Source organism: Ostreococcus tauri (genome assembly GCF_000214015.3).
Source record: "Ostreococcus tauri WGS project CAID00000000 data, contig chromosome 03, whole genome shotgun sequence".
NCBI classification, from domain to species: Eukaryota; Viridiplantae; Chlorophyta; class Mamiellophyceae; order Mamiellales; family Bathycoccaceae; genus Ostreococcus; species Ostreococcus tauri.
In genome coordinates this window covers 478,820-503,479 of record NC_014428.2, presented here as the reverse complement: position 1 = coordinate 503,479, position 24,660 = coordinate 478,820, and the positions used below count along the sequence as shown (strand labels likewise).

At 58.2% G+C, this 24,660-nt stretch overlaps 14 protein-coding genes across 14 annotated transcripts; 10 read left to right on the top strand and 4 right to left on the bottom strand.

Annotated features, from left to right (window-relative positions):
* Positions 1–180: 180 nt before the first annotated feature.
* Positions 181–1,551, top strand: OT_ostta03g03050 (Pyridoxal phosphate-dependent transferase, major region, subdomain 2; the record flags this gene model as incomplete). Its single annotated transcript, XM_003078168.1, has 1 exon — positions 181–1,551. One exon carries the CDS (start codon positions 181–183, stop codon positions 1,549–1,551), a length of 1,371 nt encoding a protein of 456 aa, XP_003078216.1.
* A 607-nt stretch (positions 1,552–2,158) lies between these two features.
* OT_ostta03g03040 (Fatty acid desaturase, type 1) lies at positions 2,159–3,406 on the top strand (the record flags this gene model as incomplete). The annotated part of the gene is made up of 1 exon (XM_003078167.2): positions 2,159–3,406. One exon carries the CDS (start codon positions 2,159–2,161, stop codon positions 3,404–3,406), a length of 1,248 nt encoding a protein of 415 aa, XP_003078215.2.
* Positions 3,407–3,494: 88 nt separating this feature from the next.
* On the bottom strand, positions 3,495–7,196 carry OT_ostta03g03030 (Histidine phosphatase superfamily, clade-2; the record flags this gene model as incomplete). The annotated part of the gene is made up of 1 exon (XM_022984790.1): positions 3,495–7,196. One exon carries the CDS (start codon positions 7,194–7,196, stop codon positions 3,495–3,497), a length of 3,702 nt encoding a protein of 1,233 aa, XP_022838518.1.
* A 276-nt stretch (positions 7,197–7,472) lies between these two features.
* Positions 7,473–10,856, top strand: OT_ostta03g03020 (RmlC-like jelly roll fold; the record flags this gene model as incomplete). The annotated part of the gene is made up of 1 exon (XM_022984789.1): positions 7,473–10,856. One exon carries the CDS (start codon positions 7,473–7,475, stop codon positions 10,854–10,856), a length of 3,384 nt encoding a protein of 1,127 aa, XP_022838517.1.
* Positions 10,857–10,927: 71 nt separating this feature from the next.
* OT_ostta03g03015 (Translation elongation factor P/YeiP, central) lies at positions 10,928–11,820 on the top strand (the record flags this gene model as incomplete). Its single annotated transcript, XM_022984788.1, has 3 exons — positions 10,928–11,020; positions 11,151–11,232; positions 11,342–11,820. The coding sequence occupies 3 exons, from the start codon at positions 10,928–10,930 to the stop codon at positions 11,818–11,820; spliced, it is 654 nt and encodes a 217-aa protein (XP_022838516.1).
* An 85-nt stretch (positions 11,821–11,905) lies between these two features.
* On the top strand, positions 11,906–12,553 carry OT_ostta03g03010 (Ribosomal RNA large subunit methyltransferase E; the record flags this gene model as incomplete). Its single annotated transcript, XM_022984787.1, has 1 exon — positions 11,906–12,553. One exon carries the CDS (start codon positions 11,906–11,908, stop codon positions 12,551–12,553), a length of 648 nt encoding a protein of 215 aa, XP_022838515.1.
* A 44-nt stretch (positions 12,554–12,597) lies between these two features.
* OT_ostta03g03000 (MiaB-like tRNA modifying enzyme, archaeal-type) lies at positions 12,598–14,448 on the bottom strand (the record flags this gene model as incomplete). The annotated part of the gene is made up of 1 exon (XM_003078163.2): positions 12,598–14,448. One exon carries the CDS (start codon positions 14,446–14,448, stop codon positions 12,598–12,600), a length of 1,851 nt encoding a protein of 616 aa, XP_003078211.2.
* Positions 14,449–15,525: 1,077 nt separating this feature from the next.
* OT_ostta03g02980 (Myb domain, plants) lies at positions 15,526–16,206 on the top strand (the record flags this gene model as incomplete). The annotated part of the gene is made up of 1 exon (XM_003078162.2): positions 15,526–16,206. The coding sequence occupies one exon, from the start codon at positions 15,526–15,528 to the stop codon at positions 16,204–16,206; it is 681 nt and encodes a 226-aa protein (XP_003078210.2).
* Positions 16,207–16,422: 216 nt separating this feature from the next.
* On the bottom strand, positions 16,423–16,951 carry OT_ostta03g02970 (Vacuolar (H+)-ATPase G subunit; the record flags this gene model as incomplete). Its single annotated transcript, XM_022984786.1, has 3 exons — positions 16,423–16,560; positions 16,667–16,767; positions 16,870–16,951. The coding sequence occupies 3 exons, from the start codon at positions 16,949–16,951 to the stop codon at positions 16,423–16,425; spliced, it is 321 nt and encodes a 106-aa protein (XP_022838514.1).
* A 217-nt stretch (positions 16,952–17,168) lies between these two features.
* On the top strand, positions 17,169–18,129 carry OT_ostta03g02960 (Ribosomal protein L28; the record flags this gene model as incomplete). The annotated part of the gene is made up of 3 exons (XM_022984785.1): positions 17,169–17,304; positions 17,544–17,659; positions 17,791–18,129. The coding sequence occupies 3 exons, from the start codon at positions 17,169–17,171 to the stop codon at positions 18,127–18,129; spliced, it is 591 nt and encodes a 196-aa protein (XP_022838513.1).
* A 160-nt stretch (positions 18,130–18,289) lies between these two features.
* Positions 18,290–21,172, bottom strand: OT_ostta03g02950 (Tetratricopeptide repeat-containing domain; the record flags this gene model as incomplete). The annotated part of the gene is made up of 1 exon (XM_003078159.1): positions 18,290–21,172. The coding sequence occupies one exon, from the start codon at positions 21,170–21,172 to the stop codon at positions 18,290–18,292; it is 2,883 nt and encodes a 960-aa protein (XP_003078207.1).
* Positions 21,173–21,431: 259 nt separating this feature from the next.
* On the top strand, positions 21,432–21,917 carry OT_ostta03g02940 (Acid phosphatase/vanadium-dependent haloperoxidase-related; the record flags this gene model as incomplete). Its single annotated transcript, XM_003078158.2, has 1 exon — positions 21,432–21,917. One exon carries the CDS (start codon positions 21,432–21,434, stop codon positions 21,915–21,917), a length of 486 nt encoding a protein of 161 aa, XP_003078206.2.
* A 138-nt stretch (positions 21,918–22,055) lies between these two features.
* On the top strand, positions 22,056–23,198 carry OT_ostta03g02930 (unnamed product; the record flags this gene model as incomplete). Its single annotated transcript, XM_003078157.2, has 1 exon — positions 22,056–23,198. The coding sequence occupies one exon, from the start codon at positions 22,056–22,058 to the stop codon at positions 23,196–23,198; it is 1,143 nt and encodes a 380-aa protein (XP_003078205.2).
* A 557-nt stretch (positions 23,199–23,755) lies between these two features.
* OT_ostta03g02925 (Photosystem II Psp29, biogenesis) lies at positions 23,756–24,652 on the top strand (the record flags this gene model as incomplete). The annotated part of the gene is made up of 2 exons (XM_022984784.1): positions 23,756–23,875; positions 24,008–24,652. The coding sequence occupies 2 exons, from the start codon at positions 23,756–23,758 to the stop codon at positions 24,650–24,652; spliced, it is 765 nt and encodes a 254-aa protein (XP_022838512.1).
* Positions 24,653–24,660: the final 8 nt, after the last annotated feature.

Genomic DNA, 24,660 nt, shown 5'->3' with positions numbered 1-24,660 from the left:
AGCCTCTAGAACAGGTGCCCACGCGAACACCCACACTTCACGACGCCCACCGTCGCGCTCGACGACCGAACTCAGACGCGGGAACGCGCGTGATCGATTCACGCGACGTCTCGCTCTCATCGCACGGCGTCTTTTATCGAGAACGCGCGCGCGACGTAAAGTTTTCGACGTCACGGGGTCATGCCGGCGGGGACGTCCTCGCTCTCGGCGCTCGCGTCACACGCTCGGGGGCATCACCGCCGAGGGCGATGCAACAATTGGAGAGGTCGAAGCGCACGCGTGGAGGCGAGCGCGTCGACGGAGCGGAGGCCGACGACGTTAGGGGAGGAGACGAGGAAGGATTTCCCGATTCTGGACCAGAAAACCGAGAGCGGGGCGCAGTTGGTGTACCTGGATAATGCCGCGACGTCGCAGAAGCCGAACGAGGTGGTGGACGCGCACATGTTTTATTATAAGGACTACAATTCGAATGTGCACCGAGGGGTGCACTACCTGAGCAGCAAGGCGACGGACGCGTATGAGCTGTCGAGGCGGAAAATTGCGAGGTTCGTAAACGCAAAGACGGATAGGGAGATTGTCTTCACAAGAAACGCGAGCGAAGCGATCAACCTAGTGGCGAACACGTGGGGAACGAAATACTTGGAGGCCGGGGATGAGATAATTCTAAGCGTGCTGGAGCATCACTCGAACATTGTGCCCTGGCAGCTTCTCGCGGAGCGCACTGGGTGCGTTTTGAAGTTTGTTAAACTCACGAAGGATACGCAGGAGCTGGATATTGCTGAGCTTCGTTCACTCGTGAACGAGAAGACAAAACTCATCACGACGGCGCATGTTAGCAACGTCACTGGCGGTGAGGCACCAGTGGCTGAGATTGTAGAGCTCGCTCGTGGCGTCGGCGCCAAGGTGCTTCTCGATGCGTGCCAGAGCTTGCCCCACATGCCCGTCGACGTGCAATCGCTCGGAGCAGACTGGATCGTCGGTAGCGGTCACAAAATGTGTGGACCGACGGGTATAGGTTTTTTGTGGGGTCGTCTCGACGTACTTGAGACGATGCCTCCCTGGATGGGCGGCGGCGAGATGATTCAGGACGTCTTCCTGGAGAGGAGCACGTACGCTGAGCCGCCGGGAAGATTCGAGGCCGGCACGCCGGCGATCGCGGAGGCGATCGCGCTCGGAGCGGCGTGCGATTACCTGTCGAGAATCGGTATGGACCGCATCCACGAGTACGAGGTTGAAATCGGTCGTTACCTGTATGAGAAGCTCTCCCAGGTGCCAAAGGTGACCATTTACGGCCCGCCGCCGTCACGAGGCCGTGCCTCGCTCTGTGCCTTCAACGTCGAGGGCATCCACGCTAATGATCTGTGCACGCTGTTGGACCAAGCCGGGATCGCCTGCCGCAGCGGCCATCACTGCACGCAGCCCCTGCACCGCTACCTCGACGTTCCCGGGAGCGCGCGCGCCAGTCTCTACTTTTACAACGTTCGCGAAGACGTCGACGCCTTCATCGATGCCCTCCGATCCACCATAGAATTCTTTTCTGAGTTTGAATGAGACTCCACCACCATCGCCGCTCGCGCGCGTCCTCCTTCTCCCCCGCAGTCCTCCCCTCGCGCGTCCGTCACGTCTCTGTGGCTCTCCCACAGACTGTTCGCCCACACGAGGATCGAAAATGAAATCTCCGCCACACCCGTGGTCGACGTCACCGCAAAATGTCGCGGGATATATTTATACCCGAGTCATGACTCAGAAAATACCCCCTCCACGGGTCCGTCCTGGATAACGACGGACGTCACCGCGCGCGCGTCGGCGGCGCCGCGATCGCGCCGCACTCACGCCCTCGCGCGCCCTCGCACGCCGCGCGCGCGTCGCACGGCTCAAAGAACACGCAAATCGCGCGCTCGCGTTCGTCGCCGATCACGCAACGATCGACATGCGCGCCGCGACGTCGACGTTTTCCACGCCGACGGCGTCGCGGGCGCAACCCGCTCGCGGTGCGCGCTCGGTGAATCGCGCGGCGCGCCCGGTTCGGGCGACCGCGACGGCGATCGCGCGACGAGGGGCGCTTGGATCGGTGTCCTCGACCAGAGGTTCGCGGGCGTGCGGGAACGGGGCGATCGCGATCGATGGCGTCGCGTCCGGATCGGGCTCGTTTGAGAAGATGACGTACAACGAGACCGGGAAGTGGCGGGAAGGGCTCGACCTCGCGGGCTGGGCGGCGGAGATGCGTGCTATTGAAAAGGAGTACAAGTCGCCGCAGCACTTCGAGGAGGATGTGAAGCATCTCGAGAAGATTCTCTCGTGGGCGAACCTGTGCTACTTTGGCGGTCTCGGCTTGTTGGCCGCGATGCCGGCGATGGGTTTGAACATGCCGGGGTGGCTCAATGGTATGAATCCGATCGCAGCCTTCTTTATGTCGGTCGCTATCTGTGCCAGGTGGACCATGGTCGGTCACCACACGTGCCACGGGGGCTACAACGCCGCTCAAAGCACGAATGGAGAAGTCACCGGTCGCTTCCACCGCAGAAAGTTTGCGCGTGGCTTGTGGCGCCGATGCACCGATTGGATGGACTGGATGCTCCCAGAAGCGTGGGATGTCGAGCATAACCACCTTCACCACTACCAACTCGGTGAAGACGCGGATCCGGATCTCGTCGAGCGTAACATGCGCCCGACGCGCGAGGGCAAGTCTCCGATGGTGCTCCGCTACGCGCAAGTCGCCGGCCTTGCTCTGGTTTGGAAGTGGTTCTACTACGCGCCGAACACCTTGAAGGAACTTTTCGCGCGGAAGGAGCGCGAAGCCACCAAGGCTGGTGCCGAAGCGCCGAACCCGTTCAAGACGGGTTCCTTGCCGTCGACTGTCCTCACTGTCGCCTCGGGCGCGGTCACGAAGGGTCAGTTTGGTGCGCTCTGGGAAACTGTCAAGTGCTTCGCGCCGTACGCCACCTGGTCTTTCGGTATCCTCCCGGCCATTGGCTACGCGATTGGAGGCCAGAGCGTGGCGCTCGCGTGGTTCATGACGTCTGTTCTCGCCGACGTCATGACCAACGTGCACTCATTCATCATCATCGCAACGAACCACGTCGGTGACGACATCTATCGTTTCGAGACTGAGACCAAGCCGCGATCGGATGACTTCTACCTCCGTGCCGTGATCGGTTCCGCCAACTTCAGAACAGGCGGTGATGTGAACGACTTCATGCACGGCTGGTTGAACTACCAGATCGAGCACCACATGTTCCCAGACATGTCCATGCGGGCGTACCAAAACATGCAACCGCGTGTCAAGGCTGTCTGCGAGAAGTATGGCGTACCGTACGTTCAAGAAAGCGTCTGGAAGCGTTTCGTCCAGCTCGCGGACGTCATGGTTGGCAAGCGCTCTATGCTTGTCTGGGAGCGGGGCGACTAGACTTGCTTTGAGCAGTTGAGTTGCGAATTTATTGTTTCGGTATCATACAGTAGAATGTTTTAAAACAAAGTTATTGGCTATCGCCCAATCACGCGAACAAACTTTTTGCCGACCCCGATTTGCCTCCATCGCTTCCAACGCTCGACGACCGGGCCTTCTTGCCAGGCGTGTCGACATGTGAGTCACGATTTCCTCGCCGGTTGAAGTTGGCGAGATACTCCTCCATCGTGCTCAGGGTAAGATACGGATCATCGCGCTTGATTCGATCATTTTGTATGGGAACCTCTTTAAGCAACTCATCAGATATGTCCTCATCATCGCGTCTCTCCGCGCCCTTGTCAGACGACGAGGCACCCCCCACAATCTTGTCGAAAATGTCAACTGTGTTGTTCTTGAACGGATGCATGTTCACACCGTTGGAGAACAAGATTTCAATTCTAAATCGCCTCGGATCCGATGGAGGGACTTGAAAGCGTTCAAACATACGGAACACGATATGCGTGAGGTAATCCAGCTCTTTCTCTCGACTGATAAGCGCTCTCAAGCTGTCATTGATGAGGGACGCGCGAACCTGAGGTTGTGCTTCATCGGGTTGGGCTCCCCTTTGAACGGACTTTTCACCCTTAGGCGAGCCCAGAGTCGGTGATCTCATTGGAGGACTTCCAAGGGGTAAGCCGGGAGGTTTGCTCGGGCTCGATCGAGGGCCTGGGGTAAAGATCAAAGCACTCGGCTTGTCTCCGTCGCTCTGATCACTCGCAGCTGCACTTTGAGCTGATCGGCCTTCTCGTTCAACATCCCGAGTATTATCAAGATGAGCGTACTGCAAAACATTTAGAAGCGAGTGTAAGTGTGATTCCGACGTGAAGTACAGTCGAGTGCGCACGTGTCTGAATGGGCTATGAACGCCATGAGCTGTTGCGTAGCGCAAATTCAAGCGTGTTGTGTTGAGCTCCTCGATTTCCTCATTATTTTCGTCCGCCTCTTCGTCAATTGGCTCACCATCCTCTTCTTCTTTCAAAACTACCGCTGATGATTTTTCACTTATGGACATACGACGCATACCGCTGTCGATTCCAGTTTCGACAGCGAACGACTCCTCGCGAGTGCTGTTCAGATCACTCAGCAGCTTTCCAATCAAACCTGCCGCAATCGTACCACCGATTCGCAGTTTACTGGAAGTAGTAGTGCCGTATTCGTTTGGCACGATGCAGTCCGCGAGTTCCTTCGCAATCTCATATAACTCTTCCAGTCCATCCAACGCAAGGTGCTCGTTGTGAATTGCGTCGTACTTGGCCGCATCATACACGTCCGGAACCTTGGAAATATCAAATCGCTCTTTCCGTGAGTGGTACAGATCCTCTGCCAGCTTCTTCCATCTCGAGTACATGAGTAAGAACGATTCCCCTCCAGCAGGGAGAGTCATCTCCTTCAGCTGTTGAATACCACCCTTCGGAAGAGAACCGCGAGGGGCAAGAGCAGAACGAGTATCCGGCTTTGTGATTCCTGCTCCAGGAGACATGTCGTACCTTGTCTGTTGTGCCATCAGCGTCGTTCTAAGCTGGACTGCGATGAATTTGGTGAGCTCGTACATTTTCTCAAGTTTCCGCAGCGGTTGATTCGGCACACCCATAAGTTTCTCCTTGATCACAAAACCAGAGCCTCGATTCGTGTCAGGCGGGGATCCCGAAGAGGAGAAATCGCGAGCCGACTGGATTCGATGCGATGCGATCACCATTTGAGTAACAATCTTGAACTTGTTTAACGAAGCAAAGCGCAACGTCTGATTCAAGGCTCCGGTTTCTGTTTCAGTTTCACTTGGCCGACGATCCGGCTTCGATGTCATCGCCGCATACAGCTTGTGCTTTGAGTGTAAGATATCTTCCTCGACATCGTGGGTGACAAAGTCTAGCAGCTTTGCATCCTTGGTGACAAGAGAAGCCAAAATTGGCGTCAACTGACCATGGTGCGTATCCAGAGCGAGTAAACCTTTCGCGAAGGCTGCTGCAGTGATCTGCACGCGCCCCTCATCAGAGGAGTAAATCTTCAGGTCATGACGGTACGTCGAGTGCAATCGAAGTAATCCGTCGGCGTCGGAGCCGTAATAATTGCCTCGTGGGTACATACGAACTCTGAAAGCCTTACCTAGCGCTTCGGCCTGGTATTTACCCAAGTATGTAAGTACTCCGCCAAATTTAATGATCAGAAGCGCCTCGACAACCTTTTCATTTTGTACGTCGTTTTCTCCTTCAACCTTCTCCCACTCTAGAGGTTTGAGCTGTGCCTTGCGATTAATCCCGCTGAAGTGACCGCCTTCCTCGAGAATGGATACTATTTGTTTCCACGCCTCGAGTTCTTCTAGCGCCTCTTCGCTCAGAGTGATGTCTGCTTGAGAAGAACGTTCAGCTAGTCCCGCGTAAATGTCTCTGCAAATGTCCAAGAGCTCTTGAAGCAGTTGAGGAGTTTTGAGTTTGGCCTGCTTTCTAGTGCGACCGTTCGTGCATCGGAGCATCAGGCTCAGCAACTCGGGATTGGTGACGCGCAGTTTCATTTTCTGCTTGGGAGTGCGATCACCGTGTCGGATAACACCCAAAACTGCGCGAAGCTCCTCCGCGGGTTCGCTCGGTGTGGGCGTTGGCACCCTTTCGGGAATGAAGTCGTTCAGCTCAGCTTCGGTGAATCCATCCGTAGAAATTACGTCAGGCTCGTCAGCACGAGAGGCTGCGGCTTTTTGGGCGGGTTTGGTGCTCAAATGATTCGGAGCGACGGCCTTCAAAATCATTGCACGTAAACACACGGAGGCGTCGTCGTAGTACTTTTTCGAATTCTTTACGAAACTCCAGCCGTTGACGTCGCAGACGTAACTCCTACCCTTCGCACGAAGTAGATCGAACCCACACACGTTCTGTCCGAACGCCAAGACGACTCGTCGAGCGATTTCCTTCTCCTCTGGAGTGAGTAAAATTGGGTAGCGCACCTCCTTGCCGCTCTCGTCTCGCTGTACTCTCCCGTCTACGACCGGACTCTTCCTCGCCTCGGCGTGCGCGTAGTTAGGCCCCACGGTATACACCTTAACGTCGGTACCGTTCGTGGACATGAAATCCTCGTAGATGAAAGACGTCGTCTCCCGCACGGGCGTGTACGGCAACCCGTCGCCGACGGGTTCCGGTGGAGGGTAGTACTGACTTGACTGATTCCCAATCTTCCGAAAAAGTCGCTTGTACCCCCCGCCCACGCTGTGTGGATAATAAATGAATATGTTGTGATCCTCCGCGTTCGCCGGCTTCTCCACGAACGGCTTGCATATCCGCTTCCCTTGAATCTCCACGTATTCTTCATCCTGACTAAACTCCTTCGGCTCAAACGTCGGCTGATCCGGCAGAGCGACCTCGTCTCCCTTTGGCTTCTTCCGTAACCCCCCTCTCTTGACGTAATCATTCCTATTCACCACGATGTGATTCGGCACCGGGATGTTATGCTCCTGCAATCGCTTGTACACCAATCGCCTATCGAGCAGCGTCCACTGGTCGTGCGGATCGTTCACCACGAACGGTTTCACCAGCTCCACGTACGCCTCCACCTTTTGTAACGGGAACCCATTGGAGTAAAACGACACCAACGCGTCGACCCGAGGCCACGTCTCCACCGGATCGTTCACGATGCGCTCGTCGCCGAAGACGACGATCTCAAACTCCCCGAACGCCTCGATGCGCGTCAGGATCTCTCGCATCGCGCTGCTCCGAGACTTTTTATCCATCGCGCATACGCCCAGGATCACCGCCGGGTGCTTCATCGCGACCGCGACGGCGTCGCGCGCGTCCGACCCCGCGCCCGTCGCGCGCTGGCGCGGGGTCGGCGTCGGGCGTCGTCGAGTCCTTCACCACGAGTCGTGACTCACGAAACGACCACACACGTCGCGCTGACTCGACCGCGCGCGCCGACGCCGCCGCCGTCACGCCCGCGCGCGATGTCGGTCGTGGACGCCGCGTCGTCCGCGCGCGCGCGCGCGCGACGGGCCGTCGTCGCGACGTGCGCCCTCGCGTCCGCGCTCGGGGCGCTGGGGGTGACGATGCACGCGTGGACGCGATGGGAGAATGCGAAGGCGTCGTCGTCCGAGGCGACGACGGTTGGGACGACGCGGGACGAAAAGAACGCGTCGAGGGGGGGTGCGACCGCGAGAGGGGTGCGAGGGGTGGGCGGGGACTCCGCGGAGGCGCTGAGACCGACCGCGCACGGGTCGGTGGCGTCGTTGGGGGGGAGCTCGACGAGCCGGGACGATGAATTCTGGAGCGCGGATGAAGACGGCGGCGAGCGGAGACGGTCGATGGATGAGGAGCGACGGGGGGAGGAGGAGACGTTGAGGCGCGAAAATACGCCTAATTTCTTCGCGAGCACCAAGTTTTTTAGCGTGCTCGAGCTCGAGCTGTCGAAGGAGTTGTTCGAGGCGAGCGCGGAGGAGCGGTTGGCGCCCAACGAGGTGCTGTTTAGGCAAGGAGACGATAGTTCGAGCGGGATCTACGTCGTCGTCGAGGGTTCGGTCGGGGTGTACTTGCAGTCCACGAGCGGGGCGCCGCCAGTGATGACGAATATACTTCAAGAGGGGGAGTCTGTGGGAGACGTGGACGTCCTTGATAGCGCGCGGCGAAGCGTGAGCTGCATTGCGATGCAAGGCGGGGCGAGAGTCGTGCGAGTGTCTCAGACAGTCTTCTTAGATTTCGTTCGAAAACATCCGTACACGCTGCAACTTTACTTGCAGCAAGCCATCGCGCGACTCTGGCGGGTGGCACAGTTCTCTTTGATTGATTTCCTCGAACTACCGCGTCAGTCCCTTCGAGGGCAACCGGCGGCTGACGATGCATGTTCACTGAAGGATTCCGACTTGCGTTCGCATCTCAAGGTCGTTAGTGAGCATTGCTCAGTCAAAAAGTTTCTGAAGGGAGAGGTGCTTTTCGCGGAGGGTGATTCGACCGAGGTGTTTTACATTCTCACGAAAGGTTCAATATTGCGCGAAGCCATACCGTGGCCGAAAGGTAACGGAGTCCGTGGAGAGCCCGTCAGAGCGCCCCAGCTGATCGGTTCAGCGCACTTCATGACGCGTGCATCTTTTAGAGAGACGCAACTCGCGCATGATGATTGCGAAATGCTCGTCATCACGTCAGAAGTTCTTGACAAACTTCGCGCCACTGAGACAGAGGCTTACATCGTCTTGCTGCGTCAGACGTCGGCGTCTCTCGGTGTTCTAATCCGCAACTTCATCGGCTTCGGACTCAATCGGGTTTGGCTGAAGAGTGGAGAGCACGTTTTCATGGTCGACGAAGACGCGACGAGTATGTTCGTTATCATCAGTGGACGGGTGCGTTTACATTTTCCACCGCAGAAGCACGATGATGAGACTATTCGCGAGAGAGGTCGTGGAGACACGATCGGGGAGGCTCCTTTGCTCGCTCATGGAAAATACTCGTCGAGCGCGGTGACATCACGAGACTCAGAGCTCGTGAGAATGTCTCACGGGGCGCTGAAGATCATAACTGCTCATCACAGCGAGGTATCCAGTCGCTTGCTTGAGATTGTCGCCAACAAGTTGCAACTGAACCTTCGCTCTGGAGATCGGTCCTACGCCGAGCTTGTGACGATTTGTCTGATCCCCGCTGATCCAGAAACGAAGGTCGATGAGTTTTCGGACGCACTGAGACAAAGTCTATCGGTCTTTGGGTCTACTTTGTTGCTGAATAGCTCCGTTATCGATGAGATCTTCCCTGACGGTACAACGAAACGTTTGGACAACTACTTTTATCGGTCGAAGCTCACCGGATGGATGGCAGAACAAGAAGAAGTTCATCGTTTTATCGTGTTGCAGGCAGACTCGCGCGGATCAAGTTGGAGTAAGGTGTGCGCAAGTCAAGCGGATTGCGTGCTCATCGTGGCACATGCCAATCGTGAGAACAAGGTGCCACAGTTGTATGAGCAGCGATTACTGTGGCGTTCTCGTCGCACCGCGCGGCCTGAATTGATTTTGATTCATGAGCCAGGAAGTACACCAACCCAGACTCAAGTGTGGGTAAAGAGCAGAAGTGTACAAATGCGCCATCATCACGTGCGGTTGACATCAAGGGATGATATGTCACGACTCGCAAGACATGTTTCAGGACACAGCGTTGGGGTCATCCTGACGGGCGGTGGCGGTGGAGGTTTAGCCCATCTCGGAGCGCTGCGCGCGCTCGAAGAGAACGGCATTCCGATCGATTGCATCGGTGGAACAAGCCAAGGTACTCTCACGGCAGGCATGTACGCCAGGACTCTGTCATCATCACATATTCTTCCAATGCTCCGGAACAATATGCATGCGTTGAATTCTCCGCGCCACTTGCTCACCGATCTTACGCTCCCACTCCTATCGCTGTTCAGTGGTAAGGGTTTGAACGAAATAATCAAGAGATCTGTCGGAGCAGAAACCGCGATCGAGGATCTTTGGCTGAATTTCTTCTGTTGCAGCACCAATCTCAACAAGAAGTGCCTGACGGTGCACACTTGCGGAACTCTTTGGCGATGTATTCGGGCGTCGATGACGGTGCTAGGACTGCTGCCACCTGTACGAAACGAAAACGGTGAGCTGCTTGTCGATGGAGGCTATTTGAATAGTATCCCAGTAGATGTCATGCGGAAGGAGATGGGCGTCGAAACTGTCATCGTCGTCGACGTGGAAGACAAGGACTTTTCCAGCTTTCGGGATCTGACGCCTCATGACGGCGGTATGGGGAGCTTTGGGCTGTTATGGGATCGTTTAAACCCTTTTGTACTAACCAAGCTGAACAATGGTAACGATCGGCTCGAAAACCCGTCGTACGCCGATGTGTTGCACGCCCTGACTGCAACGACAATGAAAAAGCATCTGGAAATCATCACACGGGAACACCGTATCAACATGCACCTCCGACCTCCTGGGATATCTTCATGGATGACTCACGGCTTGACGTATTCTCAGATGGACGCAGCTGTGCGCAAAGCTCAAGCGTATACGAATAAAGCCATCGTGACCTGGAAGAAAAAAGCGAGGAACGAGCGCAGAGTGTCTGAGAACGAGGCCAAGAAGCCGCCGTCCGAGCTCCATATGGCTGCAGCCTCTGTGTTCGGCGAGTCGAGATCTGAATCTGGGTCCCTATCCCCCCGTGTCTCTCCTCGTTCGAGCTTTCGTCTCGATGAGGTCTCACCGGGCTTACCGACTGATCGAACGCCGCCGCCCGTTCACATCGACGTTCCGAAACTCGACGCCGTTCAGGCGTCGCGGTCGTCGAGCGCTCCGACGTCGCGCGCCGCCCACCTTCCCAGCTCGGAGACCGAGGGCACGTTCTCCCCCTCTGAATCACAGCTCGTTCGAACCTTCACCGATAACGTCGTGGCTGAGAAGAAACTGCCGTCCGAGCGCGCGGTGTTCGTCAAGTCGACGCGCAACTGAAATGTAACATCATCCATAGTGTAGCACACGAAGGCCCAGATGGACACCGCATGACGTCATACACGCGCGCGATGCTCTCGGCGTCTAGTTCCATCTCCAGCGCTCGCGCTTTCGCCCCGGCGCGCGTCGCGAAGCGCGCGAGCGCGACCCGCGGTCCCGTCAAGGTGTGCATCGTCGTCGGCCGCGTCGCGCGCGCGCGAGAGAGACGCGACGTGTTTCGACGATGCTCGCGTTCGAGGCGGGGGTAACTTTTCGGACGAGCGACCGACTGACGAGGGATCTATCGCGACGCAGGTGAGCGCACTGACGTGCAGCACGGCGGACTTTAAGGTCGGTCTGTCGCTGGAGATCGACTCCAACCCGTGGAGAATCACTGGTACGTCGGCCCGAGCGAATACTCGTCGCACGCGACTTTATCCGCTCGCTCGGCGCGCGTCGCGCTGGAGACGAGTGGAGACTGACGAGACGATTCGTGGCGCGCGTAGAGTTCATGCACGTTCAGCCCGGTCGTGGATCGGCGTTCGTTCGCACCAAACTGCGCAACTTGCTCACGGGGAACATCAACGAGAAGACGTTTCGCTCTGGTGAAAAGTTTGAGCTCGCCGACGTCTCCAAGGAGACAATGCAGTTCACGTACATGGATGGCGACGATTACATGTTCATGAACATGGAGACCTTCGAAGAGCTTCGGGTCCCGCCGGTGGCGGTGAACAAGTTCGTCAAGGAGGGCATGGACTGCGCCATCGTGCAGTGGAACGGTAAGGTCATCGGGTGTGAGGTGCCGAACCCTTTCACGTTCACCGTGACGGAGACTGATCCGGGTCTCAAGGGTAACACCGCCAGTGGGGGTGACAAGCCGGCGACGATCGAGACCGGCGCAGTGGTCACCGTTCCCCTCTTCGTGAACGTCGGCGACCAGATCATCGTCAACACCGATGAGGGAACCTACAAATCCCGCGCGTGAGAGAGTTAATAGTATTCCGACCAATTCTTTCCTCTCGTCAGCCCCCGTTCACACTACGACATTGCGACGCGCACGCGATGCCGAAATGGCGAGTAACTCAAAGCGACTGATCGACCCCATCGCGCGAGAGGCAAAGCGGCTGGGATATGTCGCTCGAAGTGCGCTGAAGCTCGTGCAGCTGGATGAAAAGTTTCGGCTTCTCCGGAACAAGCGCTCGGTGTTGGATCTCGGATGCGCGCCTGGTGCTTGGATTCAAGTCGTTCACGAGCGAACACGGCGTCAAGGAGGGACGTGCGCGCGCGTACTGGGGATAGACCTGAAGGAGATCGATCGAGGGACGCTCGCGGGTCTGCGACACGTCGACGCGGCGCGGGCTTCCACGATGACGCTCGATGCGACCGAGGCTCGAGCGAGCGATCTGGGAGTTGAGACGTTCGATGCGGTGTTGTCGGACATGATGGTGAATACGCGAGGGCTGGCGAGCGTCGACGCCGCAGCTTCGCTGGAGTTGGCGGAGTGCGCGGTGGACTTGGCGGTGGTTAGAGACGGTGGCGTGTTGGCAGCTCGAGGAGATCTGGTGGTCAAAATTTTGGAGGGCTCGGGCAGCGTGGAAGAGTTGGCGAAGCATTGCAAGCCGCACTTTGATAAAGTGAACTGGTTCAAGCCGAACGCGACGCGGTCTGAGAGTAGAGAGATTTATTTAGTTGCACGCGGGCGCAAGTTACTTGAGTAGACTCAACATTCAATGTTCAACAGTAAAGTCAATAGCTATCTTTCCTAGTTTCTTCTATTTCGCGCGTACAACGCACAAGCCAGACTAATGGCCCCAATGCACGTGCCAGCGATCAACACAGTTTCGACCGAGAGGTAACGCGCCGTGACGGGTTCCTTTGACGACGGGCAAGAAGAGTCGCTTCCACACACGGAACAACCGGTCTCGGGCATCTCTTGCGCCTTCTTGATGCGAACACGCTTGCCCTTGGTGAGCTTCTCACGAATCATCTTTGACTCCTCTTCGCTCGGAATGACGCTGAGACGAACTCTGGCAACGGTGGGGTCCGCATCAATGACCTCCAGAACTCGCGCCTTGCACGACCAGCGGGACGACTCGTAGATCTCAACCATAGCGCTTCGACCCATCAAGTGCGCGCGCTGGTCCTCGCCCCCCGGCAAAAGGATCTGCGTGTAATTCTTCGTGTGGGCGACGAGTGACGTCCCGTCGCGAGCAATATCACTCACCCAGACGCGCTCCGTCTTACCGACCAAGTGCTGGTGGGGCTGATACGACTCGAAGAGCACGGTGAGCTCTCGAGAGCGACCTTTGACGATTTGAGTGGGGACACGCTTCATCCTTGCCGCAGGAGTCCCTGGACGAGGATAAAATTGCGAGATATGCACCTCGGGGAACTTGTACTCTTCGATGAGCTGCATGGTCTCTCGCCACTGCTCGTCCGTCTCGCCCGGGAATCCGCAAATGACGTCTGTGGCGATGACCATGCCCGGCACGGCCTCCAGTAACGTGTCGCAAACCGTGCGAAATTCCTCAACTGTGTACTCGCGTTTCATCGCCTCTAATACGGCGTTCGACCCGCTCTGCACCGGGATGTGCATCCACGCGTATACGGCTGGGTGCCGCATCGCCTCGGCGACCGCGTCGAGGTGAGCTAAAATGTACGGCGGATTCGTCATCCCGAGTCGCAGCATCACCGAACCATCGGTGGGAAGCACTGCGGTGATGGCACGAAATAAAGCCGCGACATCCGTCCCCAAATCTATCCCGTACGCCCCAGTGTCTTCGGACGATAACCACACCTCGGACACGCCCTCTGAGATTGCTTGCTCTACGCGGCTCACCAAGGCGGAAATTTCGTACGACCCGAGATCTCCGCGCGCATGCTTCGTTTTGCAATACGTACACGCTCCGAGGCACCCGGTACTCAGGGGTAAAATCTCGACGAATTCGTTCCTTCTCACCTTTGGTAGATCCAGTCTCGGGAGCGTCTTTTTCTCCAGCATGCGCACGGTGTCGCCGGCAAGCGTTCTCTCCATCGCCTCTACGACGCGATCGATCTGAGTCACCCCCAAAAGACTCACATCTTTCAATTCTTTCGCCCCCTTATCCCCCTGAGGCACGCAACCGGCGACGAGGAGCGCTTTATTCGCCGCCTTGCCTCGCTCGAGGACGGTGTTCATCGCGCTCTGACTCGGGTTCTTAACCGTACACGTGTTCACCAACCACCCATCCGCGTCCGAGGCATCCTTCACGAGTTCGTACCCGTACGATTGCAACTGTCCCGCCATGAACTCCGAGTCAGAGTGATTGTGCGAGCACCCGAACGTGTGCACGAAGATCTTTCCGCGTCCCGGTCGCGTCCCGCCCGTCTCATCCGTCTCATCGTCCTCCGCCCCTCCCCGGTCGTCCACCTCGCCCTCTCGTCGACGCGCGCGCACGTTCACCGTCGGTTCGAGCGTTCGCGCGCTCCGTCCCACCCCACTCGTCGTCGACACCGCCGCCACCGCATCCTCCGCCGTCGCCGTCGTCGTTCGCCGCCCGTGGTCGAACATATCCTCCACATCCTCCACGACGTCCGTCACGTCCGCTCGCTCCACCGCGCCTTCGACCACCATCGCGCGCGTCCGTCGCCCTTCCCGCGCGCGCGCGTCGTCGTCCCGCCGCCGCGCCTCCGTCGCCCCCCGCGCGCGCGTCGTCCATCGCGCTCGCCCGACCGCGCGCACCCGGGCGGCGCCGACGCCCGACCGCGCGCGCCCGGGCGGCGCCGACGCCCGACCGCGCGCACCCGGGCGGCGCCGACGCCCACCCGCGAGATCTCCCCCCGCGCGCTCCCCGCCGTGGGAATCTCGCGGGCGAACCGTGAGTCATGACTCGTCACACCGACCTCTCGAACGAGATCTTTCGTCACGAGATGTGAGATCTCGCGCGTGGCGTGGTGAAATCATAGGGAAATACGCGCCCGCGTACGTGGGTGAAAATATCTCGCGTGATCCGAGACGCGCGGTCGAGCGCGCGCGCGGGGGCAAACCGTCGAGGCCTCGCGCGAGATCGCGCGGCAATCTCCGTCGCGACGACGCCGTGGACGCGACCGACGCGTGCGAACGCCGAGGACGTGATCGGTGACGCGGGAACGTTACGATTCACGACTTGGGCGTGAGAACCAGCGAGGTGCGCGCGCGGTGCGCGAGCGAGCGAGTTCGAGCGCGGAACGACCGCGGTTCGGGGACGGGCGCGGGGGACGGGGAACGCGCGCCGTGGGGGGCGTCGCGCGCGACGCGAACGCGATCGCGGACGATGGGATCGGACGAAGGGAATGATCGCGCCGGTGACGGGCGCGCGATCGCCCGCGGAGCGTCGTCGCGGCGTCGACGCGAGCGCGTCGACGGGCGGAAACCTCGAACCTCGGGGGAACAGCCTCGAAGGGGCGTCTGAGGAAACTTGAGTCATGACTGGTGAAGAGGGGATTCGAGAGGTTCAACAAACCGGTGGCTGACGAGGAGCGCTCTTTGCGATTTTTTTTCAGGTACTCTCGTCATAGTCTGGGACTTGTCCGAGTCTCGCATTCTTTCAGTTCACCCAGAGGCGCTCATAAGGCGCGCACACGTGTGGTGAAGACAAAAGCCCTCGATCCCGATCAAGGTTAGAGGCGGATTCTTATATTTTTTGGCAGCGCGTGCGCGTGACGAGTAGACATGTCTACGCTTGATTTCGGATACGGCGACGCCGGTTTCATGTACAGCAGTCTCGGTCTTCTCGGGACGGATTCCGTGAGTTGGTCGTTTGAGGAGGATAAATTCTTCGAGACAAATTTGGCGCAGTACGACGGTTGGCCCATCACGGGCGACGACTACTGGGGACAGCTTCAACAACAGATGCCGCAAAAGGCGGTGCAAGAACTGAAGGATCGCTATGCAAAGCTCAAGGAGGACATTCGCGAGATCGAGTCCGGTTTCGTGTCTCTTCCGGAGTATTACGACGAAGGTGTCGATAGCGAAGACTACGTCACGGCCGAAGTCAGCTTTGCGCCGATGAAAACCGTCAAAGCGCAGCCCGCCGCTCCGGCGGTTCAGGCTCCGGCTCCTGCCGCGCCGCCGGCGAAAAAGTCCAAGAACGTTCCCAAGACAGGCGATCAAGAACGACGAAAGGGCGTTCCATGGACTGAAGAAGAGCATAGACTATTCCTTCTCGGATTGAACAAGTTTGGCAAGGGCGACTGGCGCAGCATCAGCAGAAACTTTGTCGTCACTCGCACGCCCACGCAAGTGGCGTCTCACGCGCAAAAGTACTTCATCAGGCTAAACAGCATGAGCAAGAAGGATAACAAGCGTCGTTCGTCGATTCACGACATCACATCAGCCACGGGCAGGGATTAAGTCGCAGCCGTTCACCATCAGCCTTCACCACATTTCTTCAGCACGCATCCCTTAATGTGCCCCTTGCTCGCTCTTTTGCACGCTTCCCTGACGCTCGCGTACACATATATTTCGAACATCGGTGTAAATTAATTCATACGTACAACAACGTAAACTACGTGCGTCTAATGCTATTGACGAAGCTTGGGTACCACGTATCGTGCTAATTGAATTGCCTCACGCGCTTGTCACTGCGTTTAGCAAGTCAGAGACTACCGATGCCTTTGCCGCGTTCACTTGTCCGTGAAGCTTTGCGATCTCCGCGTTGAACTCCGCTTGGAGCCGATTCTCACTCTCCGCCTTATTCCCAGCTTGCTGCGAACCCCATCGCGCGCGTCGCTCAATCGTCAGTCCAACCGCTCTCGCTTCTACGCGCGTGCCGCGTCGCTCTGAGATCTCTGCCTCGTCGCTCGAGCCGCACCTCCGCCACCATCTGCGCGTACCGCGCCTCACGCTCCGCCCTATACGACGCGATCTCGCCCTTCGCCTCCTCCACCGCCGCGCGCAACCTCGACGTCTTCTCTGCGTCGCGTCGAGCGTCCGCAGCGCTCCCTCGTCAGTCGCTCGAACCGAGTGCCATCGCGCACGAATCTCGCGCGTGCGCTCGCGTCTCACACGTCTCACCCTCCCTCGCCGCGCGCACGATCGCCTGCGCCTCCTTCTCGGCGAGCATCAGCTTCGAGATGCCGTCTCGCGACGCGTCCATGGCGCACGTCGTCGCGCTCGACGGGCGTCTCCCAGTGCGGGGTCGGTGGCACGTCATTTTCATCGCTCACCGATCGGGCGTCTCGAGGCGGACGAATGGTGAAATACATCGACACAAAAGAAGTAAAATACGAGACACACGACCCCCGGTGGGGCGCGGGGGAGAAAGCCCTAAGGCGCGCGCGAGGCGGCACAATCGCACGGCGAGAGACGTCGACATGTTCGCGTCCGCGACGACGACCAAGCTCACGAACGCGTTCGCCACCGGGAGCGATCTCGGGGCGAAGTTCCGCGCCGCGTGCGCGGTGACGACGCGACCGGAAACGGTGAAGCGATCGGGGATGACCATCGAGAGTGCGTCTCTTCGAGCGCGCGCGTGCGGTGGCGACGTCGCCCTCGGGGCGATGGCGAATGCGAAGTGACGACGCGCGTGTGGGGGTGAAGGGCCTGGGAGGGCGGAGAATGAACGAAAGGAAATCACCCGAGTCATCAGTGGGGTCGTGGAGGGATCAACACCACCGGCGCGTCGTCGAGGGGGGTAGAAGCGGGAGCACGGATAGAGACTGACCCGACGCCCCGTCGCATCGACGCAGACCTCCACGGGATGTCCGGCCGCAAGTGCATGCTCACGGGGAAGAAGGCGAACAATGGCCGCACGATTTCTTTCTCGCACATCCGTAACAAGACTTTGCAGCAAGTCAACCTGCAGGTGCGCACGAGAGGCGAGAGCGACGGGAGCTTGGGGTGGGGCAACCCTAGACCCTCAAGCGACGAGACGCGTCGCGCGAGACTTTAGGCGCGAGCGACTGACGTTGACGACGTGTTTTCGAACAATCGCAGTACAAGCGCGTGTACTGGCCGGAGCAAAAGCGTTACGTGCGCCTTCGCATCTCCACGAACGCCATCAAGACGCTCAACAAGCTCGGGCTCGAGGAGATGGCGAAGCGGGCTGGGCTTGACTTGATGTCATTGCCGTACATCGATGCGGATCCGGCGCGCAAGGAGTGGCAGGCTGAGAACGGTGCGGCACCGACTAAGCAGAACAAGCGAGCGCCGAAGGGTCCGAAGCCGCTTTACATCCCGAAGTGGAAGGAGGCTCAGTTGGCGAAGATGGATGCGGCGGCGGCGACTGCCGAAAAGAAGCGTTTCGCTGAGGCGAACAACATGGTTGTCGCGTAAATTCTTTGGCTGAGCATGCTTCCGCACGGCGCCGTGTGGGGTGGAGAACTTTAGATCAAATGGAAGATTTTGTTTAGACACAATGTATTCAATCTTTCGGCTTCGAAAAAGGAAAAAAATGAGAAAACCCCTTCGCTGCATCTACGTGTGAGCGCGCTGCTTATCCCATGAGCTTGAGACAGTACTCGCCCCCGTCCTCGGCGGAGAGACCGAAGTCTTGCGGTCGACTTCCGAGCGCGACTGCGGTTTCCGCGGCCTCTCGGTAAACCATAGGGTTTTGTGTGACTGCTTTCGCCATGGCATGTGACGCCTCGGCGATGCGCTCGTGCATGACGTGCCAGTGCGGATCATACGCTGGAACACCGGTGCGTTTGGCGACTCGATTTTGTAACTCGGTGTCATTGACTTCAAATTTGATCCCGTACGTGTCATGAGACGCGACCAACGGCATTTTGTCTCCGACGTCGACTCTGAGCTCCTCAATGTATTGCACAGCTTGTTGCCACGTCTGTCCTTTCTGCGCGCCAACGTGGGGTGACGTCGTCAGCTCGGTTTCTTCATCGAGTTGGAGCTTGAACCAAAACGCAACGGCGTTAAACACTCCTTCGTCGTCGATATCAAACTCGAGTGCGCGTTGAGTGGGCTGTAAATTTTCCATGTAGTTGTTAAAGTCAAAGTCGAACACCTCCTTCCACGGCGCAAGCGGTTTCCACTTGTCTCGGCAAAGTTCGAGGTTAATGCCTTCATAATCGCTGCGCCATCGCCAACGATTGGCCTGTGAGCAGTCGAAGCCAGAAACATGATCGATGCGTAGCTGGATTGGTTGGGCGTAAACAGTCGCCGAGCTGGGTATGATTGTCGCATTCGACGCAAGCAAGCGATGCTTGGCCATTCCAACAATGTGCAGCGCGCCTTCACCTATGAGACCGCTGTCGAATACCTCGTACACGAGAATGTCTGATTTACGATCCATCTCTGGCATAACACCGTCGGGCTTCAAGCCGTGCTTAATCAGACCCTCAGACTCCTTTGTGAACAATCTTCGAGCGTCGCGATTCAGAAACATGATGGACGTTCCGTATCCATTCATGCAAACAGTTTCTTCGCCCGCATCACACATGTGATTACTCATCTCGGCCGCGTACACGCGATCCGCTCCAGCACGCATCGCAAACATCGACAACAAGCCACTACCAGCGCCAACGTCTAAGACTTCGTTCCGCAGATTCTGCTTCTTGCGGTGAGCAATGGCGCGCTTGATGGCAGCTTCATACGCGTTGTTTCGTGACGCATCGTTCAACATGTCGTAATGCCAGCTTGCGATGTTCGCGTGCCGCGGTCGCGTAGACGGAGGTGTTGACGAAAAGTACACACGATCGACGTCCCTCTGGATGCGCAGTTCGATCGATTGATTGCGCGTGACTGTAATCTCGTCCAAGTATTGCACCGCGGCGCCCAGGGAGCTCATTGCGGCACTGCGGTCTCCACTGACGTCGTAACTCTTCAACTCGACGCCATCACAAAGCTCACACTCGAACCAGTACGCAATTGCGTTCCAGGATCCATCTTTGATGGCCGTGACGTACACGACGTCGTCTTGTTCCATCCCATCGGAGCATTGCTCCGCTGAGAGAGCTTTTTGCAAACGTGCTTGTATGTCAATGTCCGAGACATCAAAGGGATCTGAGAGCACCACGTGTGGTTCGGAGTATAAATCTTGCTTGGAAGCCTGAGGATGCCACCTGTACGCATTCAGTGCGGTTAAATCAAATCCACTCACACGATCCAATCGAAGTGCTATGAGTTGTGCCTTGACTCGAACTCGAGACGGAATAATGCGTGCATCAGGTGTCGCCAACTTTTTCTCCCCCACGTGATCCACAGCCCTCAACAATCCCAGACCAAACGCACCATGATCAAACAAATCGGTCACAATCAGCTCGGAGGGCTGCGTCAAGAGTTGAGGCCCACGGACGCTCGAATCGTCATCCGCTTTCGCGAGTGAACACGCCTGAAGCTTCTGATCCAGCAAACCAATCGTATCCTTTGCAAATTTGTCCGCATTTGATTTCAAAATCTGCTTCGCCATGCGATATAAATACCTGTTCCTCTCAATGGCGAATACTTTTTTCGATCCCGCTCTGGCGGCGATGAGAGGTAAGACGCCGCCGCCGGCGGAGATGACTAGAGTAGAGTTCAGTGTCTCAGTATCGCCAACGGTTAGCTCAATCGCGTCATTATAAGCCGCCATGCGTATGGTGTCATCCAGTATCTTTAAAGATCTCTTCGGCGCCGCGAGATCAGCGAGTGACATCGCGTAGTTGATGACGTTCAATCGCCCTGGGTCCTCCTGGAATCGGCTCGCGTCGATTTTACGTAAACACATCTGAGGAAGAAACGTCGGCCGCCACTCATAATCTTCAATATCCCAGTCTGGTCCATTCATAGTCTGTTTCCACTGATTCTCAATCTCCGTTCGACGATCCTGCGCCCGCGCCTCTCGAAGCTTATACGCCAAGTCCCTCCTCACCGCGAGTGTCTCCAAAGCGATTCTCTCGAGCTCGTCTTCAGCCGCCGCGCGCGCCTCCTCGAGACGATCTCTCATGTCCACGCTCTCCGGTGCGAGTTCCAGCCCCTTCGCGAATGCACCGTGCGCCTTCACGCTCTCGAATGCCGCCATGAGCGCGCATCCGAGCCGATACCATCCCTTTGCCCACATCTCGTCTATCTTGACGCACGTCGCCGCGTCCCGCAGCGCGTCCTCCACCAAGCCGATCGCCAGCGCCGCCGCCGACCGATTCGCGTACAGCGTCCGATCCCAATCGCACCCCGCGATCGCCGTCGTGTAAGCCTCGATCGCGCGCGCGTACTCCCGTCGTCCGAACGCCTCGTTCCCTCGCCGCTTGGCTAAATCCACCGCGCGCGCCACCGCGTCCTCGTCCAGTGCGCTCACGTCGACGCCGAGCGACTTCATCGCCGCGCGCGCCCCCTCCGTGTCCGCGCGCACGCGATAACGCTGTCGCTCATCCGTCGTCGTCGCCATCGCCGTCGCGCTCGGTCGAACACTGCGGCGTCGTCAACGCCCGTCGTCGCGCGCGCGCCGTTCACGAAAACGCACCGAAAACGCTCCTTTTAGGGACTCGCTAAGAATCATGACTCGAGAATTTCACACGAAAACAAAACACCCTCTCTCGACACACACACGCGTCATCAAACCGGAGGATTTCACCGCTTCCCTCCCGACGACGTCTTCACCACCTCTCGCCGCGCACGAGGCCGCGCGAGTCGTCGAATCGCGTCCGATGGCGAGTAAGATCTCCCACATACCCGCAGTCGTGAGCTCCCCGGCGCTCGTCGCCGCGTTGCTGAGCTTTTCGATCGCCCAAATCGCCAAAGTGTTTACGCACTATCACGCCACGGGGAAGATCGACTACACGCGCGTCGTCGGGAGCGGGGGGATGCCGAGCTCGCACACCGCCTTAGTGGTGGGTTTGTGTACGTCGATCGGGTTGAAGGAGGGGATGTCGAGTAGCATATTCGCGCTGTGTTTGGTGTTCTCGCTCGTGGTGATGTACGACGCCACGGGCGTGCGGCTGCACGCGGGACGGCAGGCGGAGGTCCTGAATCAGTTGATCGTCGAGCTTCCGAGGGATCATCCGCTGACGGACTCGAGGCCGTTGAGGGATACGCTCGGGCACACGCCGATTCAGGTCGTGGTGGGGGCGATTTTGGGAATGAGCGTCGCGTACGTACACTTCGTGTTCTGGATGGCGACGTACGCGCTGTGAGTGCGGAGGGCGAAGTAGAGCGGGGGACGAGCATCGTTCGACTCGATTCGGTAAATTCAACTTTGATTGTGCGATAATAGAGCGTGCAAAGTCGTCGATGGCCCGAATGAGGTGTAATTTAAACGTAGCGCTTGACGAATGACTCGCAGTATTTTGACATCTGTCGTGAACACGCGCGCGTCGACTGCACAGCCCGACTCGGTCGATCGCGTGATGTCATCATCCTCCGACGACGATGAGCAAACTTTTGACGAGTTGTACGATAAACTAACCGCTCGCGCGTCGTCGGGCACGAGCACGAGCGCTCGAGACGCGTCGAATAACGATTCGAAATTGAAACAGCTCCTCGAGCGCATCCGAGCACCGTTGCGACGGGATCGAGCGTCGAATGCTCACAAGGGGTCGAGCGAGAGCGAGGACGATGGTAATATTCGCCCAGAGACGCCGGTCCGAGCGCATACGCCGTTGTCGTCGACGTCTAGGCGTCGCGTGGTGAACGACGCCTCGCCCGCCATGAACGAGAGCCCGGCGACGTTGATGCGTTACCTGCGAGACGCCCAGCGCGAGCGAGCAGACATGGAGTCTCGCGCAGAGGCGTTGGTAGAACACATCGAGCGAAGAGACGCTGAGGCTCGAAGCGTGATCGAGGAGACTCGAGCGGAGATGCGCGAGTGGCGAGAGCGGTGCAAACAGTTGAGTCGAGACGTCCCGGAGCGATGGTTGGGGGTGTTCGAGTCGTACGACGCCGAGATCGATCGATTGGGAAAGGAAAATTTTGATTTGAGAGAGCGCTTACACGAAGCCCTGGAGGCGAAACTGTCTAGGGAGGACGGCTCGGGCCATGGCGAGGCAAGAGCTGAGACATCGGGCGAGCGAGACGCCGCGCGCACGTCTGAGGCGCTCCACCTCCGTCGTGCCCTCCGCGCGATCACGCTCGAGCGTGATGCAATCACGGTAAAGCTCGCGGACGTTGATCGACGCGAACGACAGATGAACCTGATCCGGCGTCACTCTGAGGGCACCACCAAGCGTCTCGCCCGTGTTGAGCGCCTCCTCGCGAGCGAGACCGCGCGCGCGGCGCAGGCGATCGCCCGAGCCGAGCGCGCCGACGCCGCGACCGCTTCAATTATCTCAGACTACGAGTCTCAGCTCACGAGTGCGCGAGCGCTCATCGAAAACTTGGCTCTTCGATGCGACGCCGACGATTTGATGAGAGCCGCGCGCGAGCACGATCGCGCGTTCCCCCCAAATCGTCGTCGCGTCTCAGTTCGCCAATCCTAGCGCTCTAGCACGTCACAAAACACACGTAGCTCATAAAATTCGCCTCGATTCGTCACTCTCAGGGCACTGAAACGCCCGTCGCGCGTCCCGCGGCGCGCGCAATCCGATATATCCAGTCTTACCGGTACAGAAGTGTTCGATAACTTTATACCCCGAGTTATGCGCAAACGACTAAGAGTCAATTTTCATAACTTTTCGATCACGTCGTCGCCCTCACGAGTCGTGAAGTCGTGAACCATCGCGTCGGACTTTGTGTGATCAAAGTGAACGGACATGTGGGCAAATGCCACGAGTTATCGTCAAGGGACAAGGAGGGTAAGAGATAATTTCGATAACTTTTCCATATGGGTTTTTCGTCGGTCGTGACTCGTGACGGTGTCTGAGACGTGCGCGATGATGTCCAGCCTCGATGGGTCGTGACTCGGAAAAGACCCTCGTCAAAGTTATGGAAAAGTTATCGTCAAAATGAAGTTTTGTCGATAACTTAAACGTCCACGACGCCCACGCGGTGTCGAGCGCGACGTCGACGTCACCGGTGCCCGACGCCACATCGCACCATGCGCGCGCAGCTCGCTCGCGTGACCGCGCCTAAGGCGCTCGGCGCGAGCCGTAAAGCGCCGACGTCCGCGCGCGCTCGATGCGCCGCGATCACGCGCGCGCAATCCGGCATCTACGGTGCGCGCGACGCACGCGGACGCGAACGAGGCGGATGGCGAGAAGACGCGCGCGGTGGAGGGTTCGAGGGCGCGATGGGACCGATCGCGCGCGAGACTGACGATGGGATGGCGGTGCGCGAACGCGTCGCAGAGGTCACCGTGGCCGATACGAAGCGTAAGTTTTTGGAGGCGTACCCGTACCCGATCCCGAGCGTGTGGGCCACCGTGGTGCAAGAGCTCCTCGTGCAGGGGCACTTCCAAAAGTACAACAAAAAGAGCGAGTACAACGAGCTGGCGTCGCTTGGATTCGTCAGCGTGTACGATCAGCTCTTCGAGGGATTCCCGAGCGAGGAGGAGAAGGGGAAGATCTTCAACGCCTTCCTGGGCGCGCTTGATGAGGATGCGGTGCGAACGCGGGCGGATGCAGAGACGCTCGGAGCGTTCGCGACCTCCGCGAACGGAGTCGAAGGGTTGAAGGAGAATGCGATCTTCGCCAAGCTTGCCGCGAAGAGCGCCGAGGGCACGCTTTTGTACACTAAGTACATCGCGATCGGTATGTTCAGAATGTTGGAGCTCGCCAAGGCGACGGATCCGGCGGCGCTCGAGGCGCTCGTGACCGCCGGCGGGTTGTCCATGTCCAAGGTGTCCGGGGATTTGTCAATGTACAAGGGGTTGCTCTCGAAGCTCGCAGCGGCTAAGGAACTCCAAGAGGAGTTCCTCGAGCGCGAGAAGCGCAAGACGGCCGAGCGCCTCGCGAAGAAGGCGGAGGCTGAACAAAAGGCTGAGGCCGAGGCATAGAAGCCTGT